This window comes from Centropristis striata, chromosome 12 (assembly GCF_030273125.1).
Source record: "Centropristis striata isolate RG_2023a ecotype Rhode Island chromosome 12, C.striata_1.0, whole genome shotgun sequence".
In the NCBI taxonomy this organism is placed as follows: domain Eukaryota; kingdom Metazoa; phylum Chordata; class Actinopteri; order Perciformes; family Serranidae; genus Centropristis; species Centropristis striata.
In genome coordinates, this window is record NC_081528.1 from 35,268,781 (window position 1) to 35,286,728 (window position 17,948).

The 17,948-nt window shown below is 38.3% G+C and overlaps 1 protein-coding gene across 1 annotated transcript in view; it reads right to left on the reverse strand.

The window, feature by feature from the left end:
* The window catches only part of tnmd (tenomodulin), a 62,336-nt gene extending 52,869 nt beyond the window's left edge, over positions 1-9,467 (reverse strand). Inside the window, exons 1-2 of the mRNA XM_059346940.1 lie at positions 9,333-9,467; positions 4,483-4,617 (exon numbers count right to left, since the gene is read on the reverse strand). Coding sequence (XP_059202923.1) covers positions 4,483-4,617; positions 9,333-9,380 — 183 coding nt within the window. The 5' untranslated portion in view covers positions 9,381-9,467. The remainder of the gene's footprint in view (positions 1-4,482; positions 4,618-9,332) is intronic.
* Between the last annotated feature and the right edge of the window lie 8,481 nt (positions 9,468-17,948).

The following is a 17,948-nucleotide window of genomic DNA, read 5'->3' on the forward strand; positions in this document are numbered from 1 at the left end:
GAAAGTCCAAGCGAGAGTATCCCTTTTTAATCCTGGCAGTAAAGCTCCATCCTGTTCAACACCACCTTCCAAGTAACATGAAGGTATTTCCTAGTGTGCTCAAGCACATGTGACTCGTACAAGTGTTGAGAATCTGTCAAAACAGCTGGAGGAAGAACCGGTTCCATACTGAGTAGGAACCACATCAGGAACCTTCTCTGCAAACTAGTTTTGCTCTTGTGAATCTCTTCCTTCACATTTATCACTTTAATATTTTGTCTGCTCACTCTGTTGTTTGGTAATTAATAAACTGGCAGTTTGTCTAGACCTCTTGGCAATCAAATGTTGCTTGCTGCAATTTTGTTTGTGTACTGGAAGTTTATAAAAGCAAGAATAAATTGACTAATCACTTTTGTGCTTTTAACAATGACGGCACATTAACCCACTTCATGTAAACCTGGTTCTCACAACCTTTCTGCCTTACATTATCCCACATTTGGGGCTGCACGCTGGTGTAGTGGCTAGCACTCTAGCCCAGTAGTTCTCAACCTTTTTGAGTCGCGACCCCTAATTGAACATGCATGTTGTCCGCGACCCCCGCTCACTGAACAGAATCTTACACGCACAGTTCAGATCACCCAAAAAAAGAAACAAAATGACAAAAAAAGACACAAAATGACCAAGAAGACACTAAATGACCAAAAAAGACTCAAAATGACAAAAAAAGACACAAAATGACACAAAAAAGAAAAAAAATGACCAAAAAAGACACAAAATGACAAAAAAAGACACAAATGACCAAAAAAAGGAAACAAAATTACCAAAAAAAGACACAAATTGACCAGAAAATGATAAAAAAAAAAGACACAAAATGACCAAAAAGACTAAAACACATTAACACGTGAACACTTTAACACAGTGGAGACAGAGCTGACCCCCAGAAATCATCTTGCGACCCCAATTGGGGTCCCGACCCCAAGGTTGAGAATAGCTGCTCTAGCCTCACAGGAAGACTCCAGCCTGCAGCTCTTCTGTGTGGAGTTTGCATGTTCTCCCCGTGTCAGTGTGGGTTCTGATGCATTTCTTTCCACCGGTGGATGTTAGTCCAACATTCACTCTACTTTTAGCTCTGGTTTGGTCTCCGTCAACTCCTGAGGGAAATATCTGGCTCTGCAGCAGCTAAATGTTCCACTATGTTCACCTGCTAACTTTGTCTGTCAGCCTTTTAGTAATGGGCAGGTTGTGTACACTCATAGTGTTTATCAGAGATTTTTATTGAAAACAGCTGCCTGCTTCAGAGAGGCTGACGAGAGCCAAAACAGTAAGGTTGCAGGCTATAAAACAAAAATAATGAGCTGAAAGATAAGCTCTTCTGCAAGGGATAATTTCAGACTGTCCCTCTCAACAAAACGCTGTGTAGGCAAGCAGCTTATCAAGACCCATCTGAAAAATTTATTGGCGACCTCTAGTGGCCGTAGTAATTATAGCGGGAGCAAAGGAGGTCAGGTCATTTCGTACAAAGAGGCACAAAGTCCGCATAGGGACACATATCTCCTTCTGCTGTTAGAGGTGCTAATTTAAGGCTCAATAGAGGGTAAGGAAACAAGATCTTTTGGGTTCTATAGTTGTATGGAAGACTTGTTTGTTGACTAAACCAACCTGGTCTCACAGGAATCCGTGAAATAGCCACAGATTCGCTTAACTCAAAATCCGTGGAATAGCCACGGAATCACTCAAATTTCCGTGAAACTGACACGGATTTCGCTACAATGCAAGTTAATGACAGTCATATCCCGTGGCAATTCCAACATACAAAGTGATTATGTACATTCATTGAGTGAATATTTAGAAAATAAAACATATATTTCTCGCTAGAAATGTGATCAAAATCCATTTTTATGCAAAAACTAAGTCAAAATATTGATTTTTTCACTAAAAATGAGAGAACTGTCCGCCATGTTTTTTGTTCTGACCGCCGGGACCTTGAAAGTCACGTGACTTGGAACAAACCAATAGCCACGGGATATGACTGTCATTAACTTGCATTGTAGCGAAATCCATGTCAGTTTCACGGAAATTTGAGTGATTCCGTGGCTATTTCACGGATTCCTGTGAGACCAGGTTCCCTAAACATAACCAAATAATTTTGTTTCAATTCACAATATTAACCACCCGACAGTATGCCTGTTTGTGGTACTCTCCCGTGGTCATAGATGTAATTTTGGAGTCACTGGTAATGAATATATATTCTGTTGTTTAGGTATTAGGATGTGTTAGATAATTCTGAATGAGTTGATGATGCTTTTCACTTTACATAGTCTGATGCATTATTTATACATGAAAATTGGTGAGAGCAGTTTCACGTCAACTGGGAGAGTTGAGCAGTTGATGTAACCACTCTTAAAGAAACATCATCTTGTATGAGGACAAAGCATAAATGGACTCTCTGGTTATCTTTGATTGTTTTGGTGTTTTTGGAAAAACTACTGGCCTGATTCTCATGTTAGAGTACCTTGAACATTCCCATGTGCTGCAGAGGGGCATTGACCAAGCATCATTATCTAATGAGTTAGAAATAAAAATATGTTGGTTTTCCCAAAAATGTATGTGTAATAATTTAAATATCTAAGATCTCTGTTGTGCAGGGCCTGGCATGTATGGATGGTCAGGATGTTTGCAGGTGCAGGATAAAGAAACCAGTCCCATGCATGACTCGGGGGTACGGCCTTGGCCGCGATCCACTATCTCTGAGTGGCCCTCTAATTAATCTTGATTTGAGTGTGTTTCTGGGCAGCCTTGAGCTGGGGAATAATACAAACCATGCTTACGTATGTCCCTGTACGACTTTGATGTTTCAAAGCAAATATATTCCATTTGTTCAAGGACTCTAAAGGAAGAATTGTACTTTAGTTTATGTTTTGCTCATTTTTGTGCTCAAATGGAAAACAAGTCCCACTCAACTGTTTCTGAAAAATACTCCATGTACACTCCCCTTGTTTTCGGATGCTGAGCTCTGCTGCCCTGAGTCTATTCATGTAGGTGTAGGTGAGTCAAGTGTCCTGCTGCATTGCACGCGTTCACCAAACAAGGTGCTCGTTGCCACGGTGACTCAAGAAACCAACATCCGCTGGATCAATCCATCCCCTTACCTTCAGAGTAGTCTTCAGATAGTTTAACTGAGGTTACACAGTTGAGTTTTACCGTCCTGCTGTGTCTGTGAGAGCTTCCTTCCCGTCTGACAGACAGCTGATTCTCCTTTGAAGTGGCTCCATCTCACTCACTGATGTGGGGGGGGGGCAGAGAACGAGCCTCCCCCTCAAGACCCCATTAAAGCAAAACCCAGGGTCCGCAGGTTTGATATTCATCGCCTGGGCAACCTCTGCCATCAACACATTTTGTGCCACGTGAGAATGATCACAGCTTATTAAAGTGGAAATAATGACTGCTCTACCTCCGGCATGAAATATTTAACAAGGACAAAGGAGATGGCTCAAAGGTGATTCATATCTATGTTGAAAGGAGAGAACGTGGACAATACTGGCTACACAGGAAGTGCAGATGAACCGTGGTTAACCTGAGCTTAGAAGAGACTGTCAGCACTTGAAATTTGTGTCTTAATGTAAGCAGAAAGAGCAGAATGGTGGTGCAGGGTGTTCTGAATTAATGTTTATTAGGCATAACAAAGATGTTAGTATAACAGCGAGGGACATGCTGCACGGTACATTTCCCTCTGTTCACCTCATGGCATTTACAGTACAAAGCAGTCTAATGCATATAGGTCATAAATGTACATGCTCAATTTTAACCATCATTTCATTGTAATCATTTTCTGTAATTTCTAACTGTGCTCAGAAAGTATAGAGCTTCCAATTTCTAGATGTGAAATTATTGATGCATTTTTCCTCCAAGCTTGGGTAAATTAGCTTTTCTGTCCCCTTGGGAAAATCAGGGGAATGGAGCAGAGTGAAAATGTTCTCCATCAAGTGTGATTGAATTGGATTTTACAAGATGAATTGCCAGGACAAGAGTTTATCCCAATTACATTGCCAAGAGGTTTCAGTCCTGCTGCAGCCACTCTGGTCAACAGCAATTAGGGTCAGCTTTGAGTTATCAGGATCCGTCATTGTGAGAAGATGTTTACAATGTTAGCAGAAAGTAGATAAATGCAACAGGCCGACATTTGCAACAGTAAAAAGCGGTTTGTGGTTTGGTCCAAGAATTCATGAAATTACAGATCTGACAGCCAAAACATGAGCAGAGCAAAACACAGCTGTCTTGTCCGTAGCCCACACATCTTTAATCTAGCAGAACACAATACAGACTGCAGAGACTGCCTTCGGCTCTTTGTGTGGCTGTCCATTTTCCTCACTCACATTTTTTTCTTTCTTTGAGGTAACCTGTAAGATGTCTACTGATGTGTCTTTCATCTAAAGACCACACTTAGCACAGACAGTGGCAATAAGGCTGATGACTGGCAGACAATGAGGTGATATTTAGTCTTACCTTTCCCAGACTGGGGCTCCACAGATATCTCAGGCTGAAAACACACAGAGCCAAAACCAGGAAGACCAGAGCCAGAACCAGAGCCACTCGCTGGTAGGTGTGGTGCTTGGCCTTCTTCCCTTTTCCCGCCTCAACCTGCAAAGAAAAGAGGTTCAGTATTATCTTAATTGTATTTATTTATGGCCCAAATAGGCATATAATTGTGCCTCACAATGTTGTGACCTGTTCATAAGTGTAAAGTTGATTAAAGAATAGCTTGACATTTTGGAAAATCCACTTTTTTGATCTCTAGCCTGGAGTTAAGACCTTAACACACTGAGGGCCTTTTTTCCCCCTTGTTCACTTGATTTGCACAATTATATATTTTTTCAAACGTGTTTTTATTTTAGTTTACATAGGTACTTTTATGCAGAACACAGATATTAACATGGAGAAAAAAAACCATTTATATTATTTTCAGAACAAGGGCAATTCTTCTGAGGTTTCGCACTAATAACAAAGGCATCAGCCAATCAGGTATCAGCATATTGTATATGTTGTCAAATATGCATTGATATGAAAATCTTTTTACAGAAGGGTACAGTACAAATGTTATTAGTTCTATGCATGGCTGAAGGGCAACAGAGAACAGGTTTTAAGTTGTGGTACTACTGCAACGGTGTAGTTGACAATATAATACACTGCATGTACAATGTATAATAATGTTACATATTCTTTAATAAAGCTTGGAAGAAAGCAGCATTTTGACGACCTGTCCATAGTCATACCAATGCAAAATCAGCAGCAGTCAAAGTAGTAAAGGTCTATTTTCATTTCAGCTCAAAAATTATTGAGCTTATTTCTTATATCTTTATCATTTTCCTCTCTAAAATCGATATCACCGCCACTCCCAAAAATCACATATTGATTTTGAAAAATAATGGTCGACCTGTTGATTGTTTGTGTAGTCCAAACTAAAACACTAAACTTTATTATTCCTTTCAAATTTGACAAAAGGCAATGCAGACCAGATCCACGCCTTCTCTTCTGACCTTTCACAATAAGAGCCCTAGACATAAACACTGCATAACTGTTTACCATGGGAACCTCAAATTCACTCCAAGAACTGTTGCTAAAAAGAAAACAGTAGCTTACCTCAGACTGGCAGACACTGTTCTGGGTCAGTAGGATCCAAGTACTTGGTCCTCTGCCTGTGTGAATCTATTCGAACCTTTTATTACCTCCCTCAAGGAGGTTATGTTTTTGGTTCGTTTTGTGTGTTTGTTAGCAGGATGCTGGAAAATCTTCTGGCCAGATTTTCATGAAGTTGGAAGGGTGTAGCCTTTATTGATTTTTGTTCACCAAAACAGGTCAAATCGGTGCGCGTAGCAGAATTTCAAGCTGGATGTTTGGATGCTTCTTGTTGACATGCCCCTTAAACCTGAACTCTTGCCCAAAGTTTCCAGAACTTTCTATTTTTAATCAAAGAACCAAACATTCTCTAATACAGTTCATTTTTAGTCGTGATGATTCAACAGAGAGAGCTTCATGTCCATCCGAGTGCTGAGTGAGTGAGTCATGTATCATTGTCTATAGGAAATTCAATAGGGATTTTTCATTCGGAACTAGGGACGCCTAAAATATTTCCCCCCACTTCATAACACTATTTAACAGAGATATATGAGAGTGGTATCAATTCTCTCACCAACTCTCAGCAAGAAAGCTTATAAGCACATTTTACAAAATGTCCAACTATTGCTTCAATTTATCATTTCATGTCTGAATTCATACTTACGACTTTTCCGTTTTCCTTTATATCTGTCGGCTATTGCGTTCATTTCAAAGGGAGGCCATTTGATTCGGTCTCTCTTCTGCAAAATGCATCCACCAATGAGACTAATGACAAAAATATAACCATCCCCATGCCAAGTGCAAGGAAGAAGTGATTGTGACAAGTGCCACAGAAAGGTTACGTTTATTAAACTTTTCCTGAAATGAAAACTCTGCCTGCTCTAGTCAATTCCCCAGGCTCAAGGCCACAAATTAATAAAGATGGGCTTTTGTTCCACCAGAGCTCCAGCAGGGAGAAAATGAAAGCTTCTCATTCACACTGGACCACTTTTGAAGGTCTCCGAGGACAACAGAAAAGCAGATATGTAAAATAAAAAAAAGGAACTAACTTCAATTAGCAAAATTGGTGTTGCTTATCTTCGTGTCTTTTTAAAATGATGATAAAGCAGCTTTGGTTTTCTATTGTTGCTGAGGCTGTTACAGTAGTTAAGCTGCAGTAGATTAGGCAGCACTTTAACATGCTGACTTCTTAAAATAATACGTAGGAATCATTTTTTAGAATAGTTGTATGGCTTTATGACAATTGTATAGGACTTCTGTTAAAGTAATTATCCAAAATATTCCTGAAAAATAAATTTAAAGAAGCCTTTTTTCCTATTATTTCAAGTATTTTACAGTATGTGGGTGGTGTGACACACAGAAGGAAATAGCATCGAGCAATAATGGCATGCAGTTACACGCTGTGCTTGTTGGATTGAATTTCTGATTGGTAAATACATTTGCAGCATGACTTTGCAGAAGGACAAAGGATACATTATTCACAATAGCCCCCTAAAAACTTAAAGGGACGATAGCATTCCCCCCCAGTTGCAGAGTGTTTTAGATATCAGCTGTCGATGTCTCCCTTCTCTTGAATACAATGGAACTATTTGTGCTCAAAGCCCCAAAAAATACATTTGAACAGTGTCTCTTTCCAAGAATTCTGACCTGGTTCATCAAGATAATAAAATCAGACCTTGTTGTGAGCAATGTAAGATCTATTTTCTTTCTAGTATGACACTAGAACTGCCAGAATGATCTAATAGACAGTTTTTATAATGGAGATGTTTCAATGAAAAAAACCTTTTCAGCCCATGACCTTTCCTAAAAGTGTGTTTTGGATTTTTTCTGTTGATCTTCAAGTACCTAGAAATAATACAATAAAACAGACAAAGAAGATTTCTGAGCATTTATACCTCTGACTGTCACCGTGGCCATTTTGACAGCAGTTTCCATACCATAATTTACTACCATATGATTACATTTGCAGAGAAGAATCTACTCATTGTTTGACAGAAGAAGGCTGAGCTTTTACTCATTATGGGTGCCACCCGAAAAATATTACAGAACTTAAACGTTCAACCTCTCACAATTCCTTCATGAAAGTGCTCACAGCAAGGTCTGGGAATTATCTTGAGTAACTGGGTCATATTTCTAGAAAGAGACATTGCTGTTTTTAGTTTTTTTAATTTCTTCTTTTGTGCTTCGAGCATCAAAAGTGACAAACTAAAAGTTTACTATATTCAAGAAAAGGCTGATATCTCTACATCTGGTATTTCCAACAATCAGGAGGCAAATCAATTTTATTTTGGGGTGAAATGTCCCTTTAAACTAAGCCTTTTCCACATTGTTACTATTAGTCATTTGACATATTAGAGACAGTAGCCACAAAAGCGGGAGGCACATCAAAGTATTGTACATTCCAGAGGAATGATGAAAAACAGAGTGCTGCAATCAGAGCGCCAGAAATTCCTTTCATTGTGAATTTTTCAGAGTGAAGAGAGAAAAAAAAACTGGTGGCTGAAATCCTCTGCTCTCCTGTGGCAGGTTGCATAAGCAGTGGAAACTTAACTAGAGGACAAACCTCTCTCTCTCTCTCTCTCTCTCTCTCTCTCTCTCTCTCTCTCTCTCTCTCTCTCTCTCTCTCTCTATGCCTGTGCTTTGAATTTCCAATACTCAGAGGAAGAAGGTGGGATTGAGAGACAGATAGACAGACAGAAATAAAGGCACGGATGGAGAGTGAGCAGTCTGAGTGCGCAGCATTCGCCAACTAGTGTTTAAAGGTTTAGGAGTTCAGAATCAGCCAGGCAACTCCTCTTGAGCTTTGCGAGGAAGAGTGCCTGGAGCCCCCTACTGTTATCACACAGGGAGGGAGCACTTCCTCGAGAAAACAACAGAAAGAAAAAAATACAGAAGTAGCCTACATAACCAACAAGCAGGGCAAGTGGTTGATCACACCAATCCCTGTGAAAAATATTTAGAAATATGAATCCACAGGTGATTTCTTAATCAACACCATTCTCCATCCATCACCTACAGTGTAGTTATGATGTGTATCTGCTGGAACACTTGCCTTTTCTTTGATGGACAGTAAAAAGAGCTTTCTCATTTACATATAAAAAGATAATAATACTGTGCTGTGCAGGTGCTTACCCCTATGGCTCTATTGTTCACAAGTTCTGCAACAAGTGAAATATGAGAGGTGGAAGATGAAGAAGGATTTCAGTGGCAAAAATCCCTCCTCCACCTTTTCTTCAATAATAAAACCTCAATAAAGACAGTTTTTTGGTGTATATTTGAATTCAGTTTGCATGTGAAAGGCAAACATATTTCAGATATAAAGCAAATACAATGATTCAGATGAAACTGAATATAAGAGTGGAAATAAAGAAATGAAGCCAAGGTGGAAATCCAAAAGGAATTAGATGGAAAAATTGATATTCTGAGATCACTGAGCAAGAGATAAAGCAGCAGATGCTTTTTGGTTTCAGAAAAGAATCAAACTTTTGACATATTTTCCATTAAACTTCTACTTAAATATCACTGGATCCCCCTCCCCACCTTTAAGCCACCACTCCTGCCACATACACTTAATTTATCCAGCTGTAAAAGTTTAAAGTGCTGCCATTTTCTTGACCTAAAATTCTGCACAATATTCATTAAAGACACCAAATTTCAGAATTTAAACGGTTTCTCTTTTTTTTTAGTAATTACTTTAAGTGCAGTAAATCAAATCTAAAAAGAAAAAAAAATGGACTCACATCTTTCCACAGAATCTGTTGACTGCTGAATTGACTGCTTGGCTCCATGATGCAAGCCCACAGGAGGAATCTTTCCGATCCTTTTAGCTGGGGAAAATACTAACGTACTGCAAGGCTAAGAGCCCCAGCTTCATTCCAGTGCTGTAATTTGGGAGTGTGCTGAAGGGGAGGGAAGTTTCAGGTGGAGTGGAATTACTGAAACATTTGTGATACCCATTAAAAAGCAAGGCAGATGTCTCTCCGCCCGCCTGCCTGCTCCCATTTCAAAGGTGGAAAGTCACGAATGGATTCAGACTGAAAGACAAACCCTCTGTTGAATAAATTACATACTATACTTGGATGAAAATATTGTAGTGATTCACTACTTTCAAAAGATTCCTGCCTGGAGGACACAAAGTTTGCATGTGAAAAAAAGAGAGAGAGAAAAAATGTACCTGCGTAGTGAAGATGCTGATGTTTTCCGTTATATTTTTTCTGAAGTATCAAAAGGAGTTCAAGAACCTGCTTTCTCCTTTCGTTCCACAGTCAGTCAGTCTGCACATTCTGCAGGTACAGTAAACAAGAGCTGAGATGACTGAATAGCAGCATAACGAAAGATCCAGCCTTATAAAATGAAAAATAATTTGCACTTGTGCACATTCAGAAGTAAAAGAGGAGCGAAGCAAAGACTGTAATGTGAGGACAGAAGTTTAAAGGTACCCTCCAGGCATGTTTTAAGACATATAAAAATACCCTACTTGAAATAATGATTTGTGTCTGGAGTGGTTTCTGCATTAAAACGTACAATTACCTCCTTTAAAATTGCGCCTCCTCCTTCTCTTTCATTAGAAAAAACAACCCCAAATCTATGCAATTCATTTTAAAATGTAACTGCTGGATGCAACATGTCTCATGTGCAGTATTTCACTGGAATGTCCAACAGAGGTCTATTTTTGGCCATTATTGGTCTCCAAATGAATGATAATGAATGTGAAAGCGGGCTTCTAGCGCACAAAAATTATTGTCATCATCCTAGTGAAGTGACGATCAGCAAAAACCTTTTGGAGTGGATGGATGGGTTCATCCGAGGAGCTGTTGCCCGTCACAGATGGTTATGAAACTGTATGATGATGCTGCTCTGTCGACAATAAAATCTTCTTTCAAGGGGAAAGTAAAACCATAAGATTAAAAACTCGGTAACACTTTACAATAACCATCTAAGTGATGTTTATAGATGGTTTATAAACCAATTATTATTAACCATTTACAAAATTCTATACATATTTAATCTTTTAAATGGTTTCAAGCAATTTCTTAAAGGTATAAGAATCATTTTGACATAATTTACATACTACATATGGTGTTAAAAATGTTATAATGTAAAGGTATTAATAAACTAATAATTATGTTTGTTTATGGTAAAGTAATCTATTTGGCATTTATAAATTATAGTTCAACATTATTACATTTTCTATTCACCATTCTAAATGGCCTATGTATGGTTTATAAATGATGATGAAACATTAATAAACTATCTATTTACCATCTATAAATGATGGTTATTGTAAAGTGTTACCAAAAACTCAAATGTTTAAACTTAGCAATGCATGGTTTCCTTTATGTTTTGTGTCGTGCAAGCAGGGACTTCATTGTGGGAAGCCTCTCAGCTGTTGCTTTTTTTTCCTTTTCTTTTAAAAAATGCAATTCGCATTGAACCAATTTTAGAGGCTCACAGGGGAGGTGTTAGATAACACGTGTAGTAACCGAAGACCCTCAAATTTTGGCACCCCCAGAACTTTATTTACCTCTTGGCAAGCTTAATGATGCCATCCGATGGTACCCAGTCATTTCTCTCATCCATACAGAGCACTGTACCACTAATAGTTTTAGAAAATGTCACTGTGACTCAGGGAAGGTGTGATAGCACCTGCAGTTATTTTCTCCTTTGGTCAGAACTGTGGTGGATACTAAACTGGATTGAAAACTCCATATAACACATCACAGATGATGTCATACCAACATCACGTGACACCTCTGATTAAGGCTACACTGTAAAAAAAACCAACTGTTGTTTTTACAGTAAAAAAACCGGCAGCTGTGGTTGCCAGAACTTTACCGTCATACGGTGCAACTTTTTCTAATATTACGGTAAAATGGTATTAACACTGTTGATTTCATGTTTAAGATTGCCATTTTATTCCATATTTTACCGTAAAAAATAAAACGTTTTTCCATCAAAAGAAAACGCTGTTCTGCCATATAATTGACAAGAAAATACTAAAAAGAAAGATTTTACCATTACATATTACAGTATTTAAGTATATTATATAAGTACATTTAACAGTGAGAAAAAGTATTTTTACAAAAAATAAATGCAAAAATTACAGCGATGGCTTGTATATTTATTACAGTATATTTTTGAAACAAACACGGTTTTCATTGTTACTGAAACTGAATTAACCCATTTATCATTTTACGGTCTTTTACTGTCATGGTTTAGCAGTTTTTCACCGTAAAATCAACAGACATTTTTAACAGTGTACAAAGGCAAGGTCGGCGAAACTCGTGAGGTACAAGAAACTATTTTGCTATATTGGCCTTGTATAGAGAAACTGTATATAAAATAAAGGACACTAAACTGGTTTGATTAAGCCACCACTTGACCGCACTGGTATACCAGATTTTACCACTAGGTGTCACACTTGACCCTGCAGATGCTGCTGAGTGGAACATAATGAGAATATAGTGGCTCTTCAGGATGTGGCTAGTGTTTTCTGTGTTTTCATCATGGGACTTTCCTGTTTAATATTGTGTTTTCACTTCATTAAAATCAATTGCAGCATTTTTGGCACTCAAAAATTCTTGTCTAGTCCTAGCGTCAGTTGGACTAAATAATGGATGGCAGCGCTAACATTAGCTTATAACTTTGTTCCCGGCTCCAAAAAACAAGCGGGTGACATCAGGGTGATGCAGTCTATTGGCTCACCTCGGCTCTTTTATTGGCTGCAAATCCATGTCCAATGTTGACACATGGGAGCAGTTTTTCACCTACTTACTAATTCTTACCAGTTTTATTTCAGACTGTGGTAGAAAACTCCTTTTTGGTATAGCTTCAGAAATTGTTTGGGACCCGAGGGTTTAATCTCATACTCCAGACTGGACTGGCAAAACCAGTTTCCATGGTTTCTTTCTGTTATGCTGGACTTTTCTTTGAGTTACTGCTCTCAACAGCCAAAACCTTATACAACCTTTTATTTTCTTTTGTTATTTACCCATTTAAGTTTCTCTCCTTCAACTACAACCCATCAATTTATATGTTTTTTTTCAAGGTAAGGTTTGTTGTATCAAACAAAATGACCAAACATCCCCGCAATCCAAAATAAAAAGTGTATGAGAGAATAAGAATTCTCCTCATCTAGAGACCATTCATTATAAAGGCTACTCAATAAACTTTTAAATGTAGTGGTACATGTATTATAAGAAAGGTACCATGAGCAATTCTCATTGAACCACTCTGTATAAATAATGGTTGAATGAATGAATGACACACCACAAATATCAATATGTTATAATTTTTTTTTTTTTAATTGAGTGTGTGAGCTCCTCAACAGTGGATTCAGAGTTACGTCACTAAAAAAGAGGGAAGTCATACATTCACATGTCTATGGACTAATTATTACATAATGTTTTTTATTATTATTTATTACAAAATTTTATCCAACAGCCTCCTAAAGTATGTTATCAGATATTTACCATTATCTATATACAAAAGTTTGAAATTCCCTTATTGGCTTCTTTTGATCCTTCTCAGTGTTTTGTACCTTATTGTAACTTTATTATCATACCACCACCATTAATATCAACCACAGCACTTCTCTGACATGCTGCATCACTTGACTGACAGTATCTTTACAGCACGCCACCTGTTTACTTGTTTTAAGACATGACAAACATGCACAATGGCCGTTTTATTTTATCTGAACATATCATGAGATGGGGAGCGAAGGATACGGTATCAAAGCACACCTGCGTTCAGCCTATTTATGCAAACCACCTGTCAGTCTTTTCTTTTTTCACATCGTCTCAGATGGTGCACAAAGCGAGCAAAGATAAGAAAAAATGTTTTGCAGTGATTCCAGTTTATTAAAAACACAATTTCACATCCTGAAAAGTTCCACTTCACACTTGATTTACAGGAGTGGAAAAACGACGGCTCGGTCAATACCACCTGAGGTGGAACATTCCGGGTAAAAATTGGTCAACCTGCAAGCCTTTAGTGTGGCAGGCAACATTTGAGCACATATTAAGTCTGTCAGATCTGATAGCTGTGGGACCTCGTCAGCTCTTTCCCATTGATATAAATCTTCACAATTACCGTGACATTTTGCTTGGGTAAATCAAGCGGCGGGTCTTTCAGGAATACTGTTGTGTCAGCAGCAGAGTTGAGCATCCTGGGACCCTCATTCCCCCGATAGCATTCAGCGGCAGGCTGGGGCTTTCACACCCGCAGAATAGAATAAACAGCAATTTAGTTTGGAGTGCATACTAGATACTCACAGATTAGAGCAGAGGTTGATGGGAGCAGCATTCGCAAACCAGGAAGAATCACAAAATAAACATTTACTCTATCCTCTTCATGCTTCAAGCCTGATAGCTTTGATAGGAATTTCTCTCTTTTGTATTTGTCACTTTTGCAAACATAGACTGAGCGCTGTGACCAACAGCGAGGCCCATTACAAATCCAACAGACCAAGTTGGATCCTGTGAGGTTCTTATATATATATATATATATATATATATTTATATATAAATAGACCGTTTTCCATCAGACAACAGTAGTTTTGCTCAAAATGACTTGTCGTACTTCAGGCAGCCACTGCCTCCACAAACTTGCCGAGTATATTCTGCTCTATTTTGCAGTGGCCATCTGGAAAAAAGCTGTTCCTTGTTTGCTTTTCTTAACTCTTAAGCCAGCCTCTAAAGCCTTGTCGAGCTTCTGTCACTCAGAGAGAAAGCTGTGGTGGAAACCCACACATTTCCCACGTGCTCATCCACATTCATTAACAGTCCCTTCCCACATGAAGGGAGACTGTCACAGCGAAAGAAAGAGAAAAAGATGTGGAAGGAATATGTGTACGGGAGATAGAAATACAGAAAAAAATAGAAAAATTGAGCAGGACTGAGAATTTATTTGTTTCTTCCTCTCACTCACTGACAGGAAAGAACTCCTCCGTGGGTTGAATCACACTTTTGAGAACAGAAACTGGGTCCATGCAGGTCAAATGTGACACATAATCCTGTGTGATTTGATTATCCGCCTCCTAGCTCGAAGCAGCTTCACCTCCTCAGTCTTTCATTAAAAGGGGGAGGAGAGGAAGAGAACGGGCTCATGATGAAGAGCCAGTCACAGATCCCGACCCGGTCTGGACCAAAGATCTGAGAGCCTCCATCCGTCATCTTTCAGGATCCTCCTTGTGCTTCAGAGATGGTAGGAAGGAAGTGCACCTCTGCACAGGAAGTTTACACAGTGCTCAGTTTCCCAGGAGTCACTTGGTTCTTCAACAGACTGTAGCAAGGCCTGACACATGCTGCTGATATACAGCTGCAAAGTGCTCAAATACTCAGTGGGGCCCAGTAAAGTAGGAGTAGAATCTGATTGTAATGCTTGTCAAAATATGTGTCTGTGTGCATGTTATTATAAGGTTAATTTGCAGTTTTAATTGTTAATTAGCAAAATCTGAATCCATCACACAACTCTTCTCCTGCACGTCATTATTCACCAAATGTTTCAGCTGTCAGATTGTTTTTTTTAAAAAGCGAACTGATCTTTCAACAAATAAATCACCATACATACTGAGTTTACAACAGAGATGTGCACAAACAAAGTTTATTTTTAGTTTAAATCATCTGCATTGGATTCTAAAGTTGGCCCAGCTCTGTGTCATGTGATCACTGTAAAGTAAAGCGAGCACAATATTTGCTAATTGGTTGTTGTTGAAGAATGTAATCATATGTGAACACTTGATGGAGCATTTAAAAAAAAAAAAAAAAAGACTCTCTCACCCTCAACAATAAACTATCACAGAAATAATGTGCATTTTCAAATTACCCACATTTACTTTGGATATGGGCTTAACATTCAAATTTAAAACAATTTATAAATTGAGAATCAATTTGTGGCTTGTCTGTGCAAAATTCCTGGATAATTAGTTCACTGGTAGCTTCATAATGACTGTGAACAATATCTGATCTAACCTGTGTCTCTAAACAGCGCACACTTAATGTAATGGTCCTAACTAAAGAGTTATCTTGAGTGTAACCTGCATATGAGTGAGCTGAGATTGGTTATATGGAAGCATGATATGAGCTGATATCACACAACGTGATGCAAACGTGACAAGCTCATTAATCATTTCTAAAAGTTAAATATACTCACATAAAGCTAAAAAATACAAAAATGGATGCTCCAGTTATACATGAAAGGGGCATAATACAACGCTTTGTGACATGCTTTAAAAAAATATATTTTAGGCAACAACAGCAGCAAAAATAAAGCAACATTTCTGGTCAGTTCAGCCAAAGAGGGCATATGGGCTGTTTTTTGGGCAACTTTAGCAGGCATTTCTAAAGATACTTTTTTATCCAAAAAAATATCATTTTTAGAAACAACATTTCAGAATATTCTTTAGAAAATACAATCTGTCCTCTCAACCCATCAATGGGTTACTTATTGTAATTACAAAGCAGGAAATTCTGCTCTTTGTTGACCTCATATAAAAGACACAATACACTCGGATCACTGCTGACGGTAACAAAACATCTTTTAACAAAATTTTCCGCTATCCTATTCTTTGATAGTAAATATGATCCAGCAGGCTGTAAAACGGCCCTTATTTAATGTTTTCCTGGGCTTAAAGTTTGCAATCTATAAATTCATAACGCCCCCCTCTTAAACTTGCAATAGCTAATGTTTTACAGCCCCTTTATGGTGCGACATCTCTAAATACCCCCCTCTTTGACAAAGATACCGTCTGAATCACCAACCTGTTTTATTTATTTATATTTTTACTGAAGCTCAGACTGCTCTGCAATATTTTGCACAATTTATTCATCAGTAAATCCAGCTGTTCATCTCTGAGTTTAATAAAATTTGGTGAATCCATATGTACATAGTAATTTATAATCACTCATTGGTTCCTGCTGTCCTTAATTGATTTTAAAGCAGAGCTCTATAAACCGGAGTTTGAGGGATAACTCTGCATCTCTAGAGAGTTCCTTTGACAAACTGAAGGAACTAGATGAATAGGAATGTGGATTATGGCTCTGCAAATCTTCCCCAAGTTTATACATTCATTTCCCAAATCTCACCTTGAGAGTAAAGCTACTTGCTGGGGGATTTTCTCAATTTCTTGCTTGATGGGACAGGTGTATTTACTTACATAATTGTATTCCTCATCCAATTTATAATGCGATTAAATATTAATACAATTCTGAGTTTGAAGAAAGGCAGATCTGTGAAAATTATTTAGACAGCAATATTGTGAAATTGTTCTTCTTGCTTTGCAACTTCTTCAATCACCCATAAATGGAACAGAAGCAGTGAAAGGGAAAATATTCTGCGCCTTAGGATGCATTGAAAATGATATTTCGACAAATAAAGCACCCTGAGTGGAAGATAAAAATAGGCGCAGGTATTTTTCACTGTGATGATCTTGACTCATCTTGGCCGAGCTTTGTTTAGTTAGTAGAGGAGCTCTCTGGGGGAACATTGAGTGGTGTACTCAAAGTGGAACTCTCCTGAATGAGCTTTGAGCTTCAAGTTCCCAATATCCCAGCATGTGTGCCACAGAGTCAGACAATAGAGCCAAACGCAAGTCATAGCCAAATCGTAATTACCTCTGCACCCTGCAGAAGCAGACCAATTGACTCCTCTAGATGAATGACAACAGGTAAAGGGCAGTGATTAGCCGCAGGCCTCAGAAGCTTTGTTTGGTGCAGAGGGAGAGGAAATTCTCTATATAGGGCAGAAGATATGCTTCACTTATTACGCTCTTATTATTCTGAGGACTTATTGTGGGCACAATTCTGCTCAGTACTGGAAACTTTGCTCGTCATGCTCGGCTGCCGGCGCGTACACAGTCGAGTACATCCAGATATCAAATAGTTTGTGTCGTTGTGTTGGATTTGTAGCTTCCTGACCAATTAGCCAATGATTTATTATCGATTGAGAATACCTATAATTGATTAATATTGCAGTAGTTACCATAATGTTTCATTTCCTGGGCTCACATTAGTAAGTCATTCACAATTAATGAGGGTTAGACAGCTATTGGTTTTTGTTGACATAAAAGAGAAGATTGAAGATATTTTGTGTGCAGGCAGTGACATGATAAACAAGCAGTGACTCGTGTTATTCTGCAGTTTTGTGTTCAGCAAGTGCAAATTACAATCGGTACTTCAGGTGAAAAAATAGAAGGAGATAAATGTAAATAAATTATTCTTGCAGACATAATTTCCTTTTTACACCTTCATTTAGTCAAACTGACCTTTAAAAATGGAGTGTTGTTAAAACAAACACTCATTTACGACTAGTGAGAGACAGCAGCCTAATTACAAGCACACAGAAAAAATGGCTAA